Source organism: Oncorhynchus mykiss, chromosome 9 (assembly GCF_057628025.1).
Source record: "Oncorhynchus mykiss isolate SJ-2025 chromosome 9, ASM5762802v1, whole genome shotgun sequence".
In the NCBI taxonomy this organism is placed as follows: domain Eukaryota; kingdom Metazoa; phylum Chordata; class Actinopteri; order Salmoniformes; family Salmonidae; genus Oncorhynchus; species Oncorhynchus mykiss.
The window spans coordinates 1,903,960-1,930,724 of NC_143030.1; the positions used below are offsets into that span (position 1 = coordinate 1,903,960).

The 26,765-nt window shown below is 43.9% G+C and overlaps 1 protein-coding gene across 1 annotated transcript in view; it reads left to right on the forward strand.

Annotated features, from left to right (window-relative positions):
- Positions 1-26,765, forward strand: part of LOC110515190 (butyrophilin-like protein 10) — a 138,387-nt gene that overhangs the window by 20,334 nt on the left and 91,288 nt on the right. Inside the window, exon 2 of the mRNA XM_090185650.1 lies at positions 18,826-19,182. Within this exon, the coding sequence (XP_090041776.1) occupies positions 18,826-19,182 (357 nt within the window). The remainder of the gene's footprint in view (positions 1-18,825; positions 19,183-26,765) is intronic.

Genomic DNA, 26,765 nt, shown 5'->3' on the forward strand with positions numbered 1-26,765 from the left:
TACAGCCCCCAGGGAGTATATCTATATAATATCTACAGCCCCCAGGGAGAATATCTATAATATCTACAGCCCCCAGGGAGTATATATATAATATCTACAGCCCCCAGGGAGAATATCTATAATATCTACAGCCCCCAGGGAGTATATCTACAGCCCCCAGGGAGTATATCTATAATATCTACAGCCCCCAGGGAGTATATATATAATGTATACAGCCCCCAGGGAGTATATATATAATATCTACAGCCCCAGGGAGTATATATATAATATCTACAGCCCCCAGGGAGTATATATATAATATATACAGCCCCCAGGGAGTATATATATAATATCTACAGCCCCCAGGGAGAATATCTATAATATCTACAGCCCCCAGGGAGTATATCTACAGCCCCCAGGGAGTATATCTATAATATCTACAGCCCCCAGGGAGTATATATATAATATATACAGCCCCCAGGGAGTATATCTATAATATCTACAGCCCCCAGGGAGTATATCTATAATATCTACAGCCCCAGGGAGTATATCTATAATATCTACAGCCCCCAGGGAGTATATATATAATATCTACAGCCCCCAGGGAGTATATCTACAGCCCCCAGGGAGAATATATATAATATATACAGCCCCCAGGGAGTATATATATAATATCTACAGCCCCCAGGGAGTATATATATAATATCTACAGCCCCCAGGGAGTATATCTATAATATCTACAGCCCCCAGGGAGTATATCTATAATATCTACAGCCCCCAGGGAGTATATCTATAATATCTACAGCCCCCAGGGAGTATATCTATAATATCTACAGCCCCCAGGGAGAATATCTATAATATCTACAGCCCCCAGGGAGTATATATATAATATCTACAGCCCCCAGGGAGTATATCTATAATATCTACAGCCCCCAGGGAGAATATATATAATATCTACAGCCCCCAGGGAGTATATCTATAATATCTACAGCCCCCAGGGAGTATATCTATAATATCTACAGCCCCCAGGGAGAATATATATAATATCTACAGCCCCCAGGGAGTATATCTATAATATCTACAGCCCCCAGGGAGTATATCTATAATATCTACAGCCCCCAGGGAGTATATCTATAATATATACAGCCCCCAGGGAGTATATCTATAATATCTACAGCCCCCAGGGAGAATATCTATAATATCTACAGCCCCCAGGGAGTATATATATAATATCTACAGCCCCCAGGGAGTATATCTATAATATCTACAGCCCCCAGGGAGTATATCTATAATATCTACAGCCCCCAGGGAGTATATATATAATATCTACAGCCCCAGGGAGTATATATATAATATCTACAGCCCCAGGGAGAATATCTATAATATCTACAGCCCCCAGAGAGTATATCTATAATATCTACAGCCCCCAGGGAGTATATCTATAATATCTACAGCCCCCAGGGAGTATATCTATAATATCTACAGCCCCCAGGGAGAATATCTATAATATCTACAGCCCCCAGGGAGAATATATATAATATCTACAGCCCCCAGGGAGTATATATATAATATCTACAGCCCCCAGGGAGTATATCTACAGCCCCCAGGGAGTATATATATAATATATACAGCCCCCAGGGAGAATATATATAATATCTACAGCCCCCAGGGAGTATATCTACAGCCCCCAGGGAGTATATATATAATATCTACAGCCCCCAGGGAGTATATCTATAATATATACAGCCCCCAGGGAGAATATATATAATATCTACAGCCCCCAGGGAGTATATATATAATATCTACAGCCCCCAGGGAGTATATATATAATATCTACAGCCCCCAGGGAGAATATCTATAATATATACAGCCCCCAGGGAGTATATATATAATATCTACAGCCTCCAGGGAGTATATATATAATATCTACAGCCCCCAGGGAGTATATATATAATATCTACAGCCCCCAGGGAGTATATCTACAGCCCCCAGGGAGTATATCTACAGCCCCCAGGGAGTATATCTATAATATCTACAGCCCCCAGGGAGAATATATATAATATCTACATCCCCCAGGGAGTATATATATAATATCTACAGCCCCCAGGGAGTATATATATCATATCTACAGCCCCCAGGGAGTATATCTATAATATCTACAGCCCCCAGGGAGTATATATATAATATCTACAGCCCCCAGGGAGTATATATATAATATCTACAGCCCCCAGGGAGTATATCTACAGCCCCCAGGGAGTATATCTACAGCCCCCAGGGAGTATATCTATAATATCTACAGCCCCCAGGGAGAATATCTATAATATCTACAGCCCCCAGGGAGTATATATATAATATCTACAGCCCCCAGGGAGTATATATATAATATCTACAGCCCCCAGGGAGTATATATATAATATCTACAGCCCCCAGGGAGAATATCTATAATATCTACAGCCCCCAGGGAGTATATCTATAATATCTACAGCCCCCAGGGAGTATATATATAATATCTACAGCCCCAGGGAGTATATATATAATATCTACAGCCCCAGGGAGTATATATATAATATCTACAGCCCCCAGGGAGAATATCTATAATATCTACAGCCCCCAGGGAGAATATCTACAATATCTACAGCCCCCAGGGAGTATATATATAATATCTACAGCCCCCAGGGAGTATATCTATAATATCTACAGCCCCCAGGGAGAATATCTACAGCCCCCAGGGAGTATATCTATAATATATACAGCCCCCAGGGAGTATATCTACAGCCCCCAGGGAGTATAACTATAATATCTACAGCCCCCAGGGAGTATATCTATAATATCTACAGCCCCCAGGGAGTATATATATAATATCTACAGCCCCCAGGGAGTATATCTATAATATCTACAGCCCCCAGGGAGTATATATATAATATATACAGCCCCCAGGGAGTATATATATAATATCTACAGCCCCCAGGGAGTATATCTATAATATCTACAGCCCCCAGGGAGTATATATATAATATCTACAGCCCCCAGGGAGTATATCTATAATATATACAGCCCCCAGGGAGTATATCTATAATATATACAGCCCCCAGGGAGTATATCTACAATATCTACAGCTCCCAGGGTGAATATCTATAATATCTACAGCCCCCAGGGAGTATATATATAATATCTACAGCCCCCAGGGAGAATATCTACAATATCTACAGCTCCCAGGGTGAATATCTATAATATCTACAGCCCCCAGGGAGTATATATATAATATCTACAGCCCCCAGGGAGTATATATATAATATCTACAGCCCCCAGGGAGAATATCTACAATATCTACAGCTCCCAGGGTGAATATCTATAATATCTACAGCCCCCAGGGAGAATATCTACAATATCTAAAGCCCCCAGGGAGTATATCTATAATATCTACAGCCCCCAGGGAGAATATCTACAATATCTAAAGCCCCCAGGGTGAATATCTATAATATGTACAGCCCCCAGGGAGTATATCTACAATATCTACAGCCCCCAGGGAGAATATCTACAATATCTACAGCCCCCAGGGAGTATATATATAATATATACAGCCCCCAGGGAGAATATCTACAATATCTAAAGCCCCCAGGGTGAATATCTATAATATGTACAGCCCCCAGGGAGTATATCTACAATATCTACAGCCCCCAGGGAGTATATATATAATATCTACAGCCCCCAGGGAGTATATATATATAATATCTACAGCCCCCAGGGAGAATATATATAATATCTACAGCCCCCAGGGAGTATATATATAATATCTACAGCCCCCAGGGAGTATATATATAATATCTACAGCCCCCAGGGAGTATATCTATAATATCTACAGCCCCCAGGGAGTATATATATAATATCTACAGCCCCCAGGGAGTATATATATAATATCTACAGCCCCCAGGGAGTATATATATAATGTCTACAGCCCCCAGGGAGTATATATATAATATCTACAGCCCCCAGGGAGAATATCTACAGCCCCCAGGGAGAATATCTACAGCCCCCAGGGAGTATATATATAATGTCTACAGCCCCCAGGGAGTATATATAAAATATCTACAGCCCCCAGGGAGTATATATATAATGTCTACAGCCCCCAGGGAGTATATATATAATATCTACAGCCACCAGGGAGAATATCTATAATATCTACAGCCCCCAGGGAGTATATCTACAGCCCCCAGGGAGAATATCTATAATATCTACAGCCCCCAGGGAGAATATATATAATATCTACAGCCCCCAGGGAGTATATATATAATATCTACAGCCCCCAGGGAGAATATCTATATTATCTACAGCCCCCAGGGAGAATATATATAATATCTACAGCCCCCAGGGAGAATATCTATAATATCTACAGCCCCCAGGGAGAATATCTATAATATCTACAGCCCCCAGGGAGAATATATATAATATATACAGCCCCCAGGGAGTATATATATAATATCTACAGCCCCCAGGGAGTATATATATAATATCTACAGCCCCCAGGGAGAATATCTATAATATCTACAGCCCCCAGGGAGTATATATATAATGTCTACAGCCCCCAGGGAGTATATCTATAATATCTACAGCCCCCAGGGAGAATATATATAATATCTACAGCCCCCAGGGAGTATATCTATAATATCTACAGCCCCCAGGGAGTATATATATAATATCTACAGCCCCCAGGGAGTATATCTATAATATCTACAGCCCCAGGGAGTGTATATATATAATATCTACAGCTCCCAGGGAGTATATCTACAGCCCCCAGGGAGTATATATATAATGTCTACAGCCCCCAGGGAGTATATATATAATATCTACAGCCCCCAGGGAGAATATCTATAATATCTACAGCCCCCAGGGAGTATATATATAATATCTACAGCCCCCAGGGAGTATATATATAATATCTACAGCCCCCAGGGAGAATATATATAATATCTACAGCCCCCAGGGAGTATATATATAATATCTACAGCCCCCAGGGAGTATATATATAATATCTACAGCCCCCAGGGAGTATATATATAATATCTACAGCCCCCAGGGAGTATATATATAATATCTACAGCCCCCAGGGAGTATATATATAATATCTACAGCCCCCAGGGAGTATATCTATATAATATCTACAGCCCCCAGGGAGTATATATATAATATCTACAGCCCCCAGGGAGTATATCTACAGCCCCCAGGGAGTATATATATATATAATGTCTACAGCCCCCAGGGAGAATATATATAATATCTACAGCCCCCAGGGAGTATATATATAATATCTACAGCCCCCAGGGAGTATATCTACAGCCCCCAGGGAGTATATATATAATATCTACAGCCCCCAGGGAGAATATATATAATATCTACAGCCCCCAGGGAGAATATATATAATATCTACAGCCCCCAGGGAGTACATCTATAATATCTACAGCCCCCAGGGAGTATATCTATAATATCTACAGCCCCCAGGGAGTATATATATAATATCTACAGCCCCCAGGGAGTATATATATAATATCTACAGCCCCCAGGGAGAATATATATAATATCTACAGCCCCCAGGGAGTATATATATAATATCTACAGCCCCCAGGGAGTATATATATAATATCTACAGCCCCCAGGGAGGATATATATAATATCTACAGCCCCCAGGGAGTATATATATAATATCTACAGCCCCCAGGGAGTATATATATAATATCTACAGCCCCCAGGGAGTATATATATAATATCTACAGCCCCCAGGGAGTATATCTATATAATATCTACAGCCCCCAGGGAGTATATATATAATATCTACAGCCCCCAGGGAGTATATCTACAGCCCCCAGGGAGTATATATATATAATGTCTACAGCCCCCAGGGAGAATATATATAATATCTACAGCCCCCAGGGAGTATATATATAATATCTACAGCCCCCAGGGAGTATATCTACAGCCCCCAGGGAGTATATATATAATATCTACAGCCCCCAGGGAGAATATATATAATATCTACAGCCCCCAGGGAGAATATATATAATATCTACAGCCCCCAGGGAGTACATCTATAATATCTACAGCCCCCAGGGAGTATATCTATAATATCTACAGCCCCCAGGGAGTATATCTATAATATATACAGCCCCCAGGGAGTATATATATAATGTCTACAGCCCCCAGGGAGTATATCTATAATATCTACAGCCCCCAGGGAGAATATATATAATATCTACAGCCCCCAGGGAGTATATCTATAATATCTACAGCCCCCAGGGAGTATATATATAATATCTACAGCCCCCAGGGAGTATATCTATAATATCTACAGCCCCAGGGAGTATATATATAATATCTACAGCCCCCAGGGAGTATATCTACAGCCCCCAGGGAGTATATATATAATGTATACAGCCCCCAGGGAGAATATCTATAATATCTACAGCCCCCAGGGAGTATATATATAATATCTACAGCCCCCAGGGAGAATATATATAATATCTACAGCCCCCAGGGAGTATATATATAATATCTACAGCCCCCAGGGAGAATATATATAATATCTACAGCCCCCAGGGAGTATATATATAATATCTACAGCCCCCAGGGAGTATATATATAATATCTACAGCCCCCAGGGAGTATATATATAATATCTACAGCCCCCAGGGAGTATATATATAATATCTACAGCCCCCAGGGAGAATATCTATAATATCTACAGCCCCCAGGGAGTATATATATAATATCTACAGCCCCCAGGGAGTATATATATAATATCTACAGCCCCCAGGGAGAATATATATAATATCTACAGCCCCCAGGGAGTATATATATAATATCTACAGCCCCCAGGGAGTATATATATAATATCTACAGCCCCCAGGGAGTATATATATAATATCTACAGCCCCCAGGGAGTATATATATAATATCTACAGCCCCCAGGGAGTATATATATAATATCTACAGCCCCCAGGGAGTATATATATAATATCTACAGCCCCCAGGGAGTATATCTATATAATATCTACAGCCCCCAGGGAGTATATATATAATATCTACAGCCCCCAGGGAGTATATCTACAGCCCCCAGGGAGTATATATATATATAATGTCTACAGCCCCCAGGGAGAATATATATAATATCTACAGCCCCCAGGGAGTATATATATAATACCTACAGCCCCCAGGGAGTATATATATAATATCTACAGCCCCCAGGGAGTATATATATATAATATCTACAGCCCCCAGGGAGAATATATATAATATCTACAGCCCCCAGGGAGTATATATATAATATCTACAGCCCCCATGGAGTATATATATATAATGTCTACAGCCCCCAGGGAGTATATATATAATATCTACAGCCCCCAGGGAGAATATATATAATATCTACAGCCCCCAGGGAGTACATCTATAATATCTACAGCCCCCAGGGAGTATATCTATAATATTTACAGCCCCCAGGGAGTATATATATAATATCTACAGCCCCCAGGGAGTATATATATAATATCTACAGCCCCCAGGGAGAATATATATAATATCTACAGCCCCCAGGGAGTATATATATAATATCTACAGCCCCCAGGGAGTATATATATAATATCTACAGCCCCCAGGGAGTATATATATAATATCTACAGCCCCCAGGGAGTATATATATAATATCTACAGCCCCCAGGGAGTATATATATAATATCTACAGCCCCCAGGGAGTATATATATAATATCTACAGCCCCCAGGGAGTATATCTATATAATATCTACAGCCCCCAGGGAGTATATATATAATATCTACAGCCCCCAGGGAGTATATCTACAGCCCCCAGGGAGTATATATATATAATGTCTACAGCCCCCAGGGAGTATATCTACAGCCCCCAGGGAGTATATCTATAATATCTACAGCCCCCAGGGAGTATATATATAATATCTACAGCCCCCAGGGAGTATATCTATAATATCTACAGCCCCCAGGGAGAATATATATAATATCTACAGCCCCCAGGGAGAATATATATAATATCTACAGCCCCCAGGGAGTACATCTATAATATCTACAGCCCCCAGGGAGAATATATATAATATCTACAGCCCCCAGGGAGTACATCTATAATATCTACAGCCCCCAGGGAGTATATCTATAATATCTACAGCCCCCAGGGAGTATATCTATAATATCTACAGCCCCCAGGGAGTATATCTATAATATATACAGCCCCCAGGGAGTATATCTATAATATCTACAGCCCCCAGGGAGTATATATATAATATCTACAGCCCCCAGGGAGTATATCTATAATATCTACAGCCCCCAGGGAGTATATCTATAATATCTACAGCCCCCAGGGAGAATATCTATAATATCTACAGCCCCCAGGGAGTATATATATAATATCTACAGCCCCCAGGGAGTATATATATAATATCTACAGCCCCCAGGGAGTATATCTATAATATCTACAGCCCCCAGGGAGAATATATATAATATCTACAGCCCCCAGGGAGAATATATATAATATCTACAGCCCCCAGGGAGTACATCTATAATATCTACAGCCCCCAGGGAGAATATATATAATATCTACAGCCCCCAGGGAGTACATCTATAATATCTACAGCCCCCAGGGAGTATATCTATAATATCTACAGCCCCCAGGGAGTATATCTATAATATCTACAGCCCCCAGGGAGTATATCTATAATATATACAGCCCCCAGGGAGTATATCTATAATATCTACAGCCCCCAGGGAGTATATATATAATATCTACAGCCCCCAGGGAGTATATCTATAATATCTACAGCCCCCAGGGAGTATATCTATAATATCTACAGCCCCCAGGGAGAATATCTATAATATCTACAGCCCCCAGGGAGTATATATATAATATCTACAGCCCCCAGGGAGTATATATATAATATCTACAGCCCCCAGGGAGTATATCTATAATATCTACAGCCCCCAGGGAGTATATATATAATATCTACAGCCCCCAGGGAGTATATCTACAGCCCCCAGGGAGTATATATATAATATCTACAGCCCCCAGGGAGTATATATATAATATATACAGCCCCCAGGGAGTATATATATAATATCTACAGCCCCCAGGGAGTATATATATAATATCTACAGCCCCCAGGGAGTATATATATAATATCTACAGCCCCCAGGGAGTATATATATAATATCTACAGCCCCCAGGGAGTATATCTACAGCCCCCAGGGAGTATATATATAATATCTACAGCCCCCAGGGAGTATATATATAATATCTACAGCCCCCAGGGAGTATATCTATAATATCTACAGCCCCCAGGGAGTATATATATAATATCTACAGCCCCCAGGGAGTATATATATAATATCTACAGCCCCCAGGGAGTGTATATATAATATCTACAGCCCCCAGGGAGAATATATATAATATCTACAGCCCCCAGGGAGAATATATATAATATCTACAGCCCCCAGGGAGTATATATATAATATCTACAGCCCCCAGGGAGTATATATATAATATCTACAGCCCCCAGGGAGTATATATATAATATCTACAGCCCCCAGGGAGTATATATATAATATCTACAGCCCCCAGGGAGTATATATATAATATCTACAGCCCCCAGGGAGTATATATATAATATCTACAGCCCCAGGGAGAATATATATAATATCTACAGCCCCCAGGGAGTATATATATAATATCTACAGCCCCCAGGGAGAATATATATAATATCTACAGCCCCCAGGGAGTATATCTATAATATCTACAGCCCCCAGGGAGAATATATATAATATATACAGCCCCCAGGGAGTATTCCTGAATCATTAGTTAGGTATCATGCAGCAACATGGTGATAACTCTGCCTTTCTCTCTGATTAAATTAGTGTAATTTCTGCCATACTACTCACACCTATCTAGCAAGTTAACAACTGACAGTGAAAGTCACATTCATTTTATATGATCAATGTTCTTTGGTCATTTCACATCGTAAGTTGTTACTAATTGAAATGGTGGTTCTATAGGGTGGTGGTGCTATATAGTGGTGTCCGTGGAAGACCGGGCAGTTTGGGGTGTGTTGCTGTAGGGTGGTGGTGCTGTAGGGTGGGGGTGCTATAGGGTGGTGTCCGTGGCAGACAGGGCAGTTTGGAGTGTGGTGCTGTAGGGTGTGGTGCTGTAGGGTGGTGGTGCTGTAGGGTGGTGTCCGTGGCAGACAGGACAGTTTGGGGTGTGGTGGTGCTGTAGGGTGGTGGTGCTGTAGGGTGGTGTCCGTGGCAGACAAACACTATTTACACAATACTAAGATACGGCAGTGCCTTTTTAGTAGCAGGTTAGGAGAACTTACGATGTAGGTTAGGATAATTAGTTAAGGTTAGGAAATTGGTCAGGGTTAACGAAAATGCTCTTCTAACGTAGCTGTATCGAAGTGTCATAAAGTAGAGGGTGTTAAATTGTTAGACTACAGGAAGTGTCATAAAGTAGAGGGTGTTAAATTGTTAGTCTACAGGAAGTGTCATAAAGTAGAGGGTGTTAAATTGTTAGACTACAGGAAGTGTCATGAAGTAGAGGGTGTTAAATTGTTAGACTACAGGAAGTGTCATAAAGTAGAGGGTGTTAAATTGTTAGACTACAGGAAGTGTCATAAAGTAGAGGGTGTTGAATTGTTAGACTACAGGAAGTGTCATAAAGTAGAGGGTGTTAAATTGTTGGGCTAAAGGAAGTGTCATAAAGTAGAGGGTGTTAAATTGTTGGGCTAAAGGAAGTGTCATAAAGTAGAGGGTGTTAAATTGTTAGACTAAAGGAAGTGTCATAAAGTAGAGGGTGTTAAATTGTTAGACTAAAGGAAGTGTAGCCATGTTTATGACTAGCAAGCGGAGACGTTTTACACCGAGGTAAAGACAGATTCAGGTCTGAATTGACGCGATACAAAGAATTCAGATGGTAAAACGTTTTCTCTTTATAGTCATAAATATGGCTAAAGCTAAGGAAGAGTAGACTCACCAGGTCTAAATAATGAAGGTTAGATTTGGGAACAAAGGGTTATGTTTAAAATTAGCTAAAATGTGTGTAATTTCTGCCATACTGCTCATGTAATGGATGTGAAACGGCTAGCTTAGTTAGCGGTGCGCGCTAAATAGCGTTTCAATCGGTGACGTCACTCGCTCTGAGACCTTGAAGTAGTGGTTCCCCTTGCTCTGCAAGGGCCGTGGCTTTTGAGGAGCGATGGGTAACGATGCTTCGTGGGTGACAGTTGTTGATGTGTGCAGAGGGTCCCTGGTTCGCGCCCGGGTATGGGCGAGGGGACGGTCTAAAGTTATACTGTTACACTAACGCCTGTCTAGCTAGTCCACAATTGACAGTGAAAGTCATACTCCTAACTGATAGAACTAACAACCAGTCTGCTTCTCTAACAACCTAACTGAGAGAACTAACAACCAGTCTGCTTCTCTAACAACCTAACTGAGAGAACTAACAACCAGTCTGCTTCTCTAACAACCTAACTGAGAGAACTAACAACCAGTCTGCTTCTCTAACAACCTAACTGAGAGAACTAACAACCAGTCTGCTTCTCTAACAACCTAACTGAATGAACTAACAACCAGGTGCAGTGGAAGGTATGAATTTATGAATATCAATGAAAACATGTCATTTTTACCATTAAATGCATGCTTGTTTTCTTTGGCAACCATGGTATTAGCGGGATGAAAGCCACCTCTCAGTATATTATCTGGAACTATTAAACTCTGGCTCTGTACATTATCTGGAACTAATCAGTTTGGGCTCTGTACATTATCTGGAACTATTCAACTCTGGCTCTTTACATTATCTGGAACTAATCAACTCTGGCTCTGTACATTATCTGGAACTAATCAACTCTGGCTCTGTACATTATCTGGAACTATTCAACTCTGGCTCTGTACATTATCTAGAACTAATCAACTCTGGCTCTGTACATTATCTGGAACTAATCAAGCAGTACCAAGTCCTCCATTCTCTCCAGATAATGTACCAAGTCCTCTATTATTTCCAGGTAATGTACCAAGTCCTCCATTATTTCCAGATAATGTACTTAGTCCTAATTTTTTTCTCCAGATCATGTACATAGTCCTCCATTATCTCCAGATAATGTACCCAGTCCTCCATTATTTCCAGATAATGTACCAAGTCTTCCATTGTCTCCAGATAATGTACCAAGTCATCCATTAACTCCAGATAATGTACAAAGTCATCCATTATCTCCGGATAATGTACCAAGTCCTCCATTATTTTCAGATAATGCACCAAGTCCTCCATTATCCCCAGATAATGTATCAAGTCCTCCATTATTTCCAGATAATGTATCAAGCCCTCCATTATTTCCAGATAATGTACCGAGTCCTCTTTTTTTTTAGATAATGTACCAAGGTCTCCAGTATCTCCAGATAATGTACCAATTTCCCCATTATCCCCAGATAATGTATCAATTCATCCATTATCTCCAGATACTGTACCAAGCCATCCATTATCTCCAGATAATGTATCAAGTCCTCCATTATTTCCAGATAATGTACCATGTCCTTCATTATTTCCAGATAATGTACCAAGTCCTCCATTTTTTACAGATAATGTACCAAGCCATCCATTATCTCCAGATACTGTACCAAGTCCTCCGTTATTTCCAGAAATGTACCAATTCCTCAGTTTTCCAGATAATGTACGAAGTCATCCATTATCTCCAGATAATGTACCAAGTCCTCCATTATCTCCAGATAATGTACCAAGTCCTCCATTATCTCCAGATAATATACCAAGTCCTCCATTATCTCCAGATAATGTTCAAAGCGTCAGTGTTTATCCCTTACAGGTATGTGTGTATGTAAATGTGTCCATGTTTCTCTGGGTCTATCTGCCCTTTCCTTGCTCTGTTCTGTCCTCTCCTTTCTGCCTCCGTCTCTGTCTGCTGCTGCAGCCACCTTATGACAAACTCTCTCTCCATCTGTAGTCTTGGATGTGAAAGTGTTTCTCCTGACAGCACCTCTATCTGTAGTCTTGGATGTGAAAGTGTTTCTCCTGTCAGCACCTCTATCTGTAGTCTTGGATGTGAAAGGGTTTCTCCTGTCAGCACCTCTATCTGTAGTCTTGGATGTGAAAGGGTTTCTCCTGTCAGCACCTCTATCTGTAGTCTTGGATGTGAAAGGGTTTCTCCTGTCAGCACCTCTATCTGTAGTCTTGGATGTGAAAGTGTTTCTCCTGTCAGCACCTCTATCTGTAGTCTTGGATGTGAAAGGGTTTCTCCTGTCAGCACCTCTATCTGTAGTCTTGGATGTGAAAGGGTTTCTCCTGTCAGCACCTCTATCTGTAGTCTTGGATGTGAAAGTGTTTTCTTGTCAGCACCTCTATCTGTAGTCTTGGATGTGAAAGTGTTTCTCCTGTCAGCACCTCTATCTGTAGTCTTGGATGTGAAAGGGTTTCTCCTGTCAGCACCTCTATCTGTAGTCTTGGATGTGAAAGTGTTTCTCCTGTCAGCACCTCTATCTGTAGTCTTGGATGTGAAAGGGTTTCTCCTGTCAGCACCTCTATCTGTAGTCTTGGATGTGAAAGTGTTTCTCCTGTCAGCACCTCTATCTGTAGTCTTGGATGTGAAAGTGTTTCTCCTGTCAGCACCTCTATCTGTAGTCTTGGATGTGAAAGTGTTTCTCCTGTCAGCACCTCTATCTGTAGTCTTGGATGTGAAAGGGTTTCTCCTGTCAGCACCTCTATCTGTAGTCTTGGATGTGAAAGTGTTTCTCCTGTCAGCACCTCTATCTGTAGTCTTGGATGTGAAAGTGTTTCTCCTGTCAGCACCTCTATCTGTAGTCTTGGATGTGAAAGTGTTTCTCCTGTCAGCACCTCTATCTGTAGTCTTGGATGTGGAAGTGTTTCTCCTGTCAGCACCTCTATCTGTAGTCTTGGATGTGAAAGTGTTTCTCCTGACAGCACCTCTATCTGTAGTCTTGGATGTGAAAGGGTTTCTCCTGTCAGCACCTCTATCTGTAGTCTTGGATGTGAAAGTGTTTCTCCTGTCAGCACCTCTATCTGTAGTCTTGGATGTGAAAGTGTTTCTCCTGTCAGCACCTCTATCTGTAGTCTTGGATGTGAAAGTGTTTCTCCTGTCAGCACCTCTATCTGTAGTCTTGGATGTGAAAGTGTTTCTCCTGTCAGCACCTCTATCTGTAGTCTTGGATGTGAAAGTGTTTCTCCTGACAGCACCTCTATCTGTAGTCTTGGATGTGAAAGGGTTTCTCCTGTCAGCACCTCTATCTGTAGTCTTGGATGTGAAAGTGTTTCTCCTGTCAGCACCTCTATCTGTAGTCTTGGATGTGAAAGTGTTTCTCCTGTCAGCACCTCTATCTGTAGTCTTGGATGTGAAAGGGTTTCTCCTGTCAGCACCTCTATCTGTAGTCTTGGATGTGAAAGTGTTTCTCCTGTCAGCACCTCTATCTGTAGTCTTGGATGTGAAAGTGTTTCTCCTGTCAGCACCTCTATCTGTAGTCTTGGATGTGAAAGTGTTTCTCCTGTCAGCACCTCTATCTGTAGTCTTGGATGTGAAAGTGTTTCTCCTGTCAGCACCTCTATCTGTAGTCTTGGATGTGAAAGGGTTTCTCCTGTCAGCACCTCTATCTGTAGTCTTGGATGTGAAAGTGTTTCTCCTGTCAGCACCTCTATCTGTAGTCTTGGATGTGAAAGTGTTTCTCCTGTCAGCACCTCTATCTGTAGTCTTGGATGTGAAAGTGTTTCTCCTGTCAGCACCTCTATCTGTAGTCTTGGATGTGAAAGTGTTTCTCCTGTCAGCACCTCTATCTGTAGTCTTGGATGTGAAAGTGTTTCTCCTGTCAGCACCTCTATCTGTAGTCTTGGATGTGAAAGTGTTTCTCCTGTCAGCACCTCTATCTGTAGTCTTGGATGTGAAAGGGTTTCTCCTGTCAGCACCTCTATCTGTAGTCTTGGATGTGAAAGTGTTTCTCCTGTCAGCACCTCTATCTGTAGTCTTGGATGTGAAAGTGTTTCTCCTGTCAGCACCTCTATCTGTAGTCTTGGATGTGAAAGGGTTTCTCCTGTCAGCACCTCTATCTGTAGTCTTGGATGTGAAAGTGTTTCTCCTGTCAGCACCTCTATCTGTAGTCTTGGATGTGAAAGTGTTTCTCCTTTCAGCACCTCTATCTGTAGTCTTGGATGTGAAAGGGTTTCTCCTGTCAGCACCTCTATCTGTAGTCTTGGATGTGAAAGGGTTTCTCCTGTCAGCACCTCTATCTGTAGTCTTGGATGTGAAAGGGTTTCTCCTGTCAGCACCTCTATCTGTAGTCTTGGATGTGAAAGTGTTTCTCCTGTCAGCACCTCTATCTGTAGTCTTGGATGTGAAAGTGTTTCTCCTTTCAGCACCTCTATCTGTAGTCTTGGATGTGAAAGGGTTTCTCCTGTCAGCACCTCTATCTGTAGTCTTGGATGTGAAAGGGTTTCTCCTGTCAGCACCTCTATCTGTAGTCTTGGATGTGAAAGGGTTTCTCCTGTCAGCACCTCTATCTGTAGTCTTGGATGTGAAAGGGTTTCTCCTGTCAGCACCTCTATCTGTAGTCTTGGATGTGAAAGTGTTTCTCCTTTCAGCACCTCTATCTGTAGTCTTGGATGTGAAAGGGTTTCTCCTGTCAGCACCTCTATCTGTAGTCTTGGATGTGAAAGGGTTTCTCCTGTCAGCACCTCTATCTGTAGTCTTGGATGTGAAAGGGTTTCTCCTGTCAGCACCTCTATCTGTAGTCTTGGATGTGAAAGGGTTTCTCCTGTCAGCACCTCTATCTGTAGTCTTGGATGTGAAAGTGTTTCTCCTGTCAGCACCTCTATCTGTAGTCTTGGATGTGAAAGGGTTTCTCCTGTCAGCACCTCTATCTGTAGTCTTGGATGTGAAAGGGTTTCTCCTGTCAGCACCTCTATCTGTAGTCTTGGATGTGAAAGTGTTTCTCCTGTCAGCACCTCTATCTGTAGTCTTGGATGTGAAAGTGTTTCTCCTGTCAGCACCTCTATCTGTAGTCTTGGATGTGAAAGTGTTTCTCCTGTCAGCACCTCTATCTGTAGTCTTGGATGTGAAAGTGTTTCTCCTTTCAGCACCTCTATCTGTAGTCTTGGATGTGAAAGTGTTTCTCCTGTCAGCACCTCTATCTGTAGTCTTGGATGTGAAAGTGTTTCTCCTGTCAGCACCTCTATCTGTAGTCTTGGATGTGAAAGGGTTTCTCCTGACAGCACCTCTATCTGTAGTCTTGGATGTGAAAGGGTTTCTCCTGTCAGCACCTCTATCTGTAGTCTTGGATGTGAAAGGGTTTCTCCTGTCAGCACCTCTATCTGTAGTCTTGGATGTGAAAGTGTTTCTCCTGTCAGCACCTCTATCTGTAGTCTTGGATGTGAAAGTGTTTCTCCTTTCAGCACCTCTATCTGTAGTCTTGGATGTGAAAGGGTTTCTCCTGTCAGCACCTCTATCTGTAGTCTTGGATGTGAAAGGGTTTCTCCTGTCAGCACCTCTATCTGTAGTCTTGGATGTGAAAGGGTTTCTCCTGTCAGCACCTCTATCTGTAGTCTTGGATGTGAAAGGGTTTCTCCTGTCAGCACCTCTATCTGTAGTCTTGGATGTGAAAGTGTTTCTCCTTTCAGCACCTCTATCTGTAGTCTTGGATGTGAAAGGGTTTCTCCTGTCAGCACCTCTATCTGTAGTCTTGGATGTGAAAGGGTTTCTCCTGTCAGCACCTCTATCTGTAGTCTTGGATGTGAAAGGGTTTCTCCTGTCAGCACCTCTATCTGTAGTCTTGGATGTGAAAGGGTTTCTCCTGTCAGCACCTCTATCTGTAGTCTTGGATGTGAAAGTGTTTCTCCTGTCAGCACCTCTATCTGTAGTCTTGGATGTGAAAGGGTTTCTCCTGTCAGCACCTCTATCTGTAGTCTTGGATGTGAAAGGGTTTCTCCTGTCAGCACCTCTATCTGTAGTCTTGGATGTGAAGCACCTCCTAACCCTTTGAATAACAGAACAAAAGAGCAAAATACGTAGTTTCAACAATTAGTCAGATTGACACAAAAATCCTATGAATCCGAACCCAGACCTCCAATGTGAAGCACATCAACGGGGCGGGAGGGGGGGGGGGGGGGGGGGGGGGTTAATGGGATGAGGGGGGGGGGGGGTAATGGGATGAGGGGGGGGGGGGTAATGGGATGAGGGGGGGGGTAATGGGATGAGGGGGGGGGGGGTAATGGGACGAGGGGGGGGGGGTAATGGGATGAGGGGGGGGGGGGGTAATGGGATGAGGGGGGGGGGGGGGTAATGGGATGAGGGGGGGGGGGTAATGGGACGAGGGGGGGGGGGGTAATGGGACGAGGGGGGGGGGGTAATGGGACGAGGGGGGGGGGGGTTAATGGGACGAGGGGGGGGGGGGGTAATGGGACGAGGGGGGTGTGGGTGGTAATGGGACGAGGGGTGTATTGGTGGTAATGGGACGAGGGGGGGTGGTAATGGAACGAGGGGTGTGTGGGCGGTAATGGGACGAGGGGGGGGGGTGGTAATGGAACGAGGGGTGTGTGGGCGGTAATGGGACGAGGGGGGGGGGGGGGGGTAATGGGACGAGGGGGGGGGGGGGTGGTAATGGGACGAGGGGGGTGGGAGGGGTGGTAATGGGACGAGGGGGGTGTGGGTGGTAATGCACTGCTGTTTGATTTGCAGTCCTTGCTGTGAATTATAGTGCAGCATGTTGTGGGCTGTATGGAAGCTGTGTACACAGGTGACATACATAAGGGGGGGGGGGGGGGGGGGGGGTTAATGGGATGAGGGGGGGGGGGGTAATGGGATGAGGGGGGGGGGGTAATGGGATGAGGGGGGGGGGGGGGGTAATGGGACGAGGGGGGGGGGGGGTAATGGGACGAGGGGGGGGGGGGTAATGGGATGAGGGGGGGGGGGGGTAATGGGATGAGGGGGGGGAGGGGTAATGGGATGAGGGGGGGGGGGGGTAATGGGACGAGGGGGGGGGGGTAATGGGACGAGGGGGGGGGGGGGGTAATGGGACGAGGGGGGGGGGGGTTAATGGGACGAGGGGGGGGGGGGTAATGGGACGAGGGGGGTGTGGGTGGTAATGGGACGAGGGGTGTATTGGTGGTAATGGGACGAGGGGGGGTGGTAATGGAACGAGGGGTGTGTGGGCGGTAATGGGACGAGGGGGGGGGGTGGTAATGGAACGAGGGGTGTGTGGGCGGTAATGGGACGAGGGGGGGGGGGGGGGGGGTAATGGGACGAGGGGGGGGGGGTGGTAATGGGACGAGGGGGGTGGGAGGGGTGGTAATGGGACGAGGGGGGTGTGGGTGGTAATGCACTGCTGTTTGATTTGCAGTCCTTGCTGTGAATTATAGTGCAGCATGTTGTGGGCTGTATGGAAGCTGTGTACACAGGTGACATACATAAGGGATCATATCTTTCACCTGGATTCACCTGGTCAGTCTGTCATGGAAAGAGCAGGTGTTCATAATGTTTTGTTAACTCAGTGTATAGTTTCTCATGGAAGTACCCCGGTTGGCCTTCAACTTGAGTTACTTATTGAGAGGGGGCAGCATTGAGCTAGCCTGTAACGTCACTTCCTGGAGTAGCTCAAACTGTCTACATAAATCTCCCACATGAGACACCATCTCAACTGACTTCAGTTGGCTTCAATTCACATAGGAATTAATGTCAGGTGATTGAGGTCTTTGTCCATTCATATGGGCCAGAATCCATGGAGCAACAGGAAGTTAGTTACCAGTTGTCTTTAACTGTGTGTCCTTTGTTTTTCTCCAGGGTCGTCTGAGGTTCAGGTTGTTGGTTCGGCTGACCGAGTTGATGCCTTAGCTGGTGATGACGTCATTCTACCATGTTCCCTGAAACCCAATGTCAGTGCTAAGGATATGCTAGTGCAGTGGACAGGATTGAACCTGAAAATAAGAAACGTCCATCTTTACCGTCAAGGTCGAGACTCCAATGAGGAGCAGTTTCCATCCTACAGGGGAAGGACATCAATGTTTCATGAAGAACTGAAGAACGGCAACGTCTCCTTAAAGCTGAACAGAGTTACTCTCTCTGATGCTGGAAGCTACAGGTGCTTCATTCCAACACTGACCAGCCAGATGAAGGACACCACTGTTCAACTCTTTGTTGGTGAGTCATGAACACTGGACATGTGATCAGAGGTTGTATTGGCAAATCTGGCTAAATGATTGGCTGCTAAAATATCAACATGTCTTCCTCCCTCATCAGTCCTTCCTCTGTTATATATCATGTATTCAGCTGGTCTTCCTCCCTCATCATTCCTTCCTCTGTTAGAGATCATGTATTCAGCTAGTCTTCCTCCCTCATCATGTATTCAGCTGGTCTTCCTCCCTCATCATTCCTTCCTCTGTTATAGATCATGTATTCAGCTGGTCTTCCTCCCTCATCCTGTATTCAGCTGGTCTTCCTCAATCATCATTCCTTCCTCTGTTGTAGATCATGTATTCAGCTGGTCTTCCTCCCTCATCATTCCTTCCTCTGTTATAGATCATGTATTCAGCTGGTCTTCCTCCCTCATCATGTATTCAGCTAGTCTTCCTCCCTCATCATGTATTCAGCTCGTCTTCCTCCCTCATCATGTATTCAGCTGGTCTTCCTCCCTCATCATGTATTCAGCTGGTCTTCCTCCCTCATCATGTATTCAGCTGGTCTTCCTTCCTCATCATGTATTCAGCTGGTCTTCCTCCCTCATCGTGTATTCAGCTGCTCAGCACGCAGCCTTCACAACACACTCCTCACACGTCTAAACCTCCCACACTTTCACACTGTCTGTGTCCCAATATTCCTACTGTTGACTCACTGCTGGGTCCTAATATTCCTATTACCTACTGTTGACTCATTGTCTGTCCCAATATTCCTACTACCTGCTGTTGACTCACTGGTGGTGTCCCAATATTCCTACTGTTGACTCACTGGCTGTGTCCCAATATTCCTACTACCTACTGTTGACTCATTGTCTGTCCCAATATTCCTACTACCTGCTGTTGACTCACTGGTGGTGTCCCAATATTCCTACTGTTGACTCACTGCTGTGTCCTAATATTCCTACTACCTACTGTTGACTCACTGGTGGTGTCCCAATATTCCTACTGTTGACCTACTGGTGGTGTCCCAATATTCCTACTGTTGACTCACTGGTGGTGTCCCAATATTCCAATATTCCTACTACCTGCTGTTGACTCACTGTCTGTGTCCCAATATTCCTACTAACTGCTGTTGACTCACAGTCTGTGTCCCAATATTCCTACTAACTGCTGTTGACTCACTGGTGGTGTCCCAATATTCCTACTACATACTGTTGACTCACTGCCTGTGTCCCAATATTCCTACTACCTGCTGTTGACTCACTGTCTGTGTCCCAATATTCCTACTACCTGCTGTTGACTCACTGTCTGTGTCCCAATATTCCTACTACCTGCTGTTGACTCACTGTCTGTGTCCCAATATTCCTACTACCTGCTGTTGACTCACTGGTTGTGTCCCAATATTCCTTCTACCTGCTGTTGACTCACTGTCTGTGTCCCAATATTCCTACTACCTGCTGTTGACTCACTGGTGGTGTCCCAATATCCCTACTACCTACTGTTGACTCACAGTAGTTACTATGTACTGATAGTAATACATACTGTAGAGAATGTTTTGTATAGTCAACAGCATTGTGCTGCTTTGCTAATTGATTTGTCCAAGGCTTTTGACACAGTGAATTATTGCTGCAGGGTTCTATTCTGTTCATGACTTCTGACCATCTTTCTGTTACTACTGGAGTGCTGCAGGGTTCTGTTAATACTGGGGTGCTGCAGGGTTCTGTTACTACTAGAGTGCTGCAGGGTTCTGTTAATACTGGAGTGCTGCAGGGTTCTGTTAATACTGCAGTGCTGCAGGGTTCTGTTAATACTGCAGTGCTGCAGGGTTCTGTTAATACTGCAGTGCTGCAGGGTTCTGTTAATACTGGAGTGCTGCAGGGTTCTGTTAATACTGGAGTGCTGCAGGGTTCTGTTAATATTGGGGTGCTGCAGGGTTCTGTTAATACTGGAGTGCTGCAGGGTTCTGTTATTACTGGAGTGCTGCAGGGTTCTGTTAATACTGGAGTGCTGCAGGGTTCTGTTAATACTGGTGTGCTGCAGGGTTCTGTTAATACTGGAGGCCATTGGGCCATTATTGCTCACTATCTATCTAATAACCTGTGTGAAAACATTGCTGATGAAAGGTCCCTCTATATGCAGATGACACCATCTATAGCCCTGATCCCACACTAGATCAGGAAGTGTTTAATGTTGTTGACTAGGTATTTGTCAAATAGCAGGAAGTGTTTATTGTTGTTGACAAATAACATTTGATTTGATTTGACAAATACAATTTGATTTGATTTGATTAGGTATTTCTCAAATAGCAGGAATTGTTTAATGTTGACTAGGCATTTCTCAAATAGCAGGAAGTGTTTTTTTGTCCATCACTTCTTTCAGATCAAATTGGTCCAAATTGCAGAGAAAATCTAACTAATCGTATTGATCAAGATCAAGAAAGCAGCCTCAGATAATCACTTATCAAAACAAGCATCATCACTACCTGCTCATCAACCCTGCCTCAGATAGTCACTTATCAAAACAAGCCACTAGAGGTGATGTCATCATGTACGGATGTCTTTTAATCATCATTATAATAATTGAAAATACTCTACATGACCAAAAGTATGTGGACACCTGCTCATCTACCCTGCCTCAGATAGTCATTTATCAAAACATCTAACCAACACTAGACACTCTACCATGCTGCTGTTAGATTGGTAACCAACACTAGACACTCTACCATGCTGCTGTTAGATTGGTAACCAACACTAGACACTCTACCATGCTGCTGTTAGATTGGTAACCAACACTAGACACTCTACCATGCTGCTGTTAGATTGGTAACCAACACATCCAGGTTGACGTCCCCCCCCCCCTTGGGTTGTGCCGTGGCGGAGATCTTTGTGGGCTTTCAGGATGGTAGGTTGGTGGTTGAAGATATCCCTCTAGTGGTGTGGGGGCTATGCTTTGGCAAAGTGGGGGGTGTTATATCCTGCCTGTTTGGTCCTGTCTGGGGGTATCATCGGATGGGGCCATAGTGTCTCCTGACCCCTCCTGTCTCAGCCTCCAGTATTTATGCTGCAGTAGTTTGTGTTGGGGGGGCTAAGGTCAGTTTGTTATATCTGGAGTATTTTTCCCGTCTTATCCGGTGTCCTGTGTGAATTTAAGTATGCTCTCTCTAATTCTCTCTTTCTCTCTCTCGGAGGACCTGAGCCCTAGGACCATGCCTCAGGTCTACCTGGTCTGATGACTCCTTGCTGTCCCCAGTCCACCTGGCCCTAGGACCATGCTTCAGGTCTACCTGGTCTGATGACTCCTTGCTGTCCCCAGTCCACCTGGCCCTAGGACCATGCCTCAGGTCTACCTGGTCTGATGACTCCTTGCTGTCCCCAGTCCACCTGGCCCTAGGACCATGCCTCAGGTCTACCTGGTCTGATGACTCCTTGCTGTCCCCAGTCCACCTGGCCGTGCTGCTGCTCCAGTTTATTATTATATGACCCTGCTGGTCATCTATGAACATTTGAACATCTTCCTACTACCTGCTGTTGACTCACTGTCTGTGTCCCAATATTCCTACTACCTACTGTTGACTCACTGCTGTGTCCCAATATTCCTACTACCTACTGTTGACTCACAGTAGTTACTATGTACTGATAGTGATACATTCTGTTGCAATCTCCTGCTGATCATCTATGAACATTTGAAAAACTTTACCATGTTCTGTTATAATCTCCACCCGGCAGAGCCAGAAGAGGACTGGTCACCCATCAGAGCCTGGTTCCTCTGGTCTACCCAGTACAACCAGTAGAGGACTGGTCACCCCTCAGAGCCTGGTTCCTCTGGTCTACCCAGTACAGCCAGTAGAGGACTGGTCACCCATCAGAGCCTGGTTCCTCTGGTCTACCCAGTACAGCCAGTAGAGGACTGGTCACCCATCAGAGCCTGGTTCCTCTGGTCTACCCAGTACAGCCAGAAGAGGACTGGTCACCCCTCAGAGCCTGGTTCCTCTGGTCTACCCAGTACAGCCAGTAGAGGACTGGTCACCCCTCAGAGCCTGGTTCCTCCGGTCTACACAGTACAGCCAGTCGAGTGCTGGTCACTCCTCAGAGCCTGGTTCCTCCGGTCTACCCAGTACAGCCAGTAGAGGACTGGTCACCCCTCAGAGCCTGGTTCCTCCGGTCTACACAGTACAGCCAGTAGAGGACTTGTCACCCCTCAGAACCTGGTTCCTCTCTAGGTTTCTCCCTAGGTTCCTGCCTTTCTAGGGAGTTTTTCCTAGCCATCGTGCTTCTACACCTGCATTGCTTGCTGTTTTGGGTTTTAGGCTGGGTTTCTGTACAGCACTTTGAGATATCTGCTTATGTAAGAAGGGCTTTATAAATTAATTGGATTTGATCACTGTATATCAACACTAGACACTCTACCATGCTGCTGTTAGATTGGTAACCAACACTAGACACTCTACCATGCTGCTGTTATATTGGTAACTAACACTAGACACTCTACCATGCTGCTGTTAGATTGGTAACCAACACTAGACACTCTACCATGCTGCTGTTAGACTGTAACCAACACATCACTGTATATCAACACTACCATGCTGCTGTTATATTGGTAAACAACACTAGACACTCTACCATGCTGCTGTTAGATAGGTAACCAACACATCACTCTATATCAACACTAGACACTCTACCATGCTGCTGGTAGATTGGTAACCAACACTAGACACTCTACCATGCTGCTGTTAGACTGTAACCAACACATCACTGTATATCAACACTCTACCATGCTGCTGTTAGACTGGTAACCAACACTAGATATTCTACCATGCTGCTGTTAGACTGGTAACCAACATTAGACTCTCTACCATGCTGCTGTTAGATTGGTAACCAACACTAGATACTCTACCATGCTGCTGTTAGATTGGTAACCAATACTAGACACTATACCATGCTGCTGTTATATTGGTAACTAACACTAGACACTCTACCATGCTGCTGTTAGATTGGTAACCAACACTAGACACTCTACCATGCTGCTGTTAGACTGTAACCAACACATCACTGTATATCAACACTCTACCATGCTGCTGTTAGACTGGTAACCAACACTAGATATTCTACCATGCTGCTGTTAGACTGGTAACCAACATTAGACTCTCTACCATGCTGCTGTTAGATTGGTAACCAACACTAGATACTCTACCATGCTGCTGTTAGATTGGTAACCAATACTAGACACTATACAATGCTGCTGGTAGACTGGTAACCAACACATCACTGTATATCAACACTAGACACTCTACCATGCTGCTGTTAGATTGGTAACCAACACTAGACACTCTACAATGCTGCTGTTAGATTGGTAACCAATACGAGACACTCTACCATATTGCTGGTAGATTGGTAACCAATACTAGACACTCTACCATGGTGCTGTTAGATTGGTAACCAACACTAGACACTCTACCATGCTGCTGTTAGATTGGTAACCACCACTTGACACTCTACCATGCTTCTTTAGATTGGTAACCAACACTAGACACTCTACCATGCTGCTGTTAGATTGGTACCCAACACTAGACACTCTACCATGCTGCTGTTAGATTGGTAACCACCACTAGACACTCTACCATGCTGCTGTTAGATTGGTAACCAACACATCACTGTGTATCAACACTCTACCATGCTGCTGTTAGATTGGTAACCACCACTAGACACTCTACCATGCTTCTTTAGATTGGTACCCAACACTAGACACTCTACCATGCTGCTGTTAGATTGGTAACCAACACTAGACACTCTACCATGCTGCTGTTAGATTGGTAACCAACACTAAACACTCTACCATGCTGCTGTTAGATTGGTAACCAACACTAGACACTCTACCATGCTGCTGTTAGATTGGTAACCATCACTAGACACTCTACCATCCTGCGGTTAGATTGGTAACCAACACTAGACACTCTACCATGCTGCTGTTAGATTGGTAACCAACACATCACTGTATATCAACACTCTACCATGCTGCTGTTAGACTGGTAACCAACACTAGATATTCTACCATGCTGCTGTTAGACTGGTAACCAACATTAGTCTCTCTACCATGCTGCTGTTAGATTTGTAACCAATACTAGACACTCTACCATGCTGCTGTTAGACTGGTAACCAACACATCACTGTATATCAACACTAGACACTCTACCATGCTGCTGTTAGATTGGTAACCAACAGTAGATACTCTACCATGCTGCTGTTAGATTGGTAACCAACACATCACTGTATATCAAAATTCTACCATGCTGCTGTTAGATTGGTAACCAACATTAGACACTCTACCATGCTGCTGTTAGATTTGTAACCAACACTAGAAACTCTACCATGCTGCTGTTAGATTGGTAACCAATACTAGACACTCTACCATGCTGCTGTTAGATTTGTAACCAACACTAGAAACTCTACCATGCTGCTGTTAGATTGGTAACCAATACTAGACACTCTACCATGCTGCTGGTAGATTGGTAACCAACACATCACTGTATATCAACACTCTACCATGCTGCTGTTAGATTGGTAACCAACTATAGACACTCTATCATGCTGCTGTTAGATTGGTAACCAACACTAGACACTCTACCATGCTGCTTTAGATTGGTAACCAACACTAGACACTCTACCATGCTGCTGTTAGATTGCTAACCAACACTAGACACTCTACCATGCTGCTGTTAGATTCGTAACCAACACTAGACACTCTACCATGCTGCTGTTAGATTGGTAACCAACACTAGACACTCTACCATGCTGCTGTTAGATTGGTAACCAACACATCACTGTATATCAACACTCTACCATGCCTCTGTTAGATTGGTAACCACCACTAGACACTCTACCATGCTGCTGTTAGATTGGTAACCAACACATCACTGTATGTCAACACTCTACCATGCTGCTGTTAGATTGGTAACCACCACTAGACACTCTACCATGCTTCTTTAGATTGGTAACCAACACTAGACACTCTACCATGCTGCTGTTAGATTGGTAACCAATACTAGACACTCTACCATGCTGCTGTTAGATTGGTAACCAACACATCACTGTATATCAACACTAGACACTCTACCATGCTGCTGGTAGATTGGTAACCACCACTAGATACTCTACCATGGTGCTGTTAGATTGGTAACCAACACTAGACACTCTACCATGCTGCTGTTAGATTGGTAATCATCACTAGACACTCTACCATGCTGCTTTAGATTGGTAACCAACACTAGACACTCTACCATGCTGCTGTTAGATTGCTAACCAACACTAGACACTCTACCATGCTGCTGTTAGATTCGTAACCAACACTAGACACTCTACCATGCTGCTGTTAGATTGGTAACCAACACTAGACACTCTACCATGCTGCTGTTAGATTGGTAACCAACACATCACTGTATATCAACACTCTACCATGCCTCTGTTAGATTGGTAACCACCACTAGACACTCTACCATGCTGCTGTTAGATTGGTAACCAACACATCACTGTATGTCAACACTCTACCATGCTGCTGTTAGATTGGTAACCACCACTAGACACTCTACCATGCTTCTTTAGATTGGTAACCAAC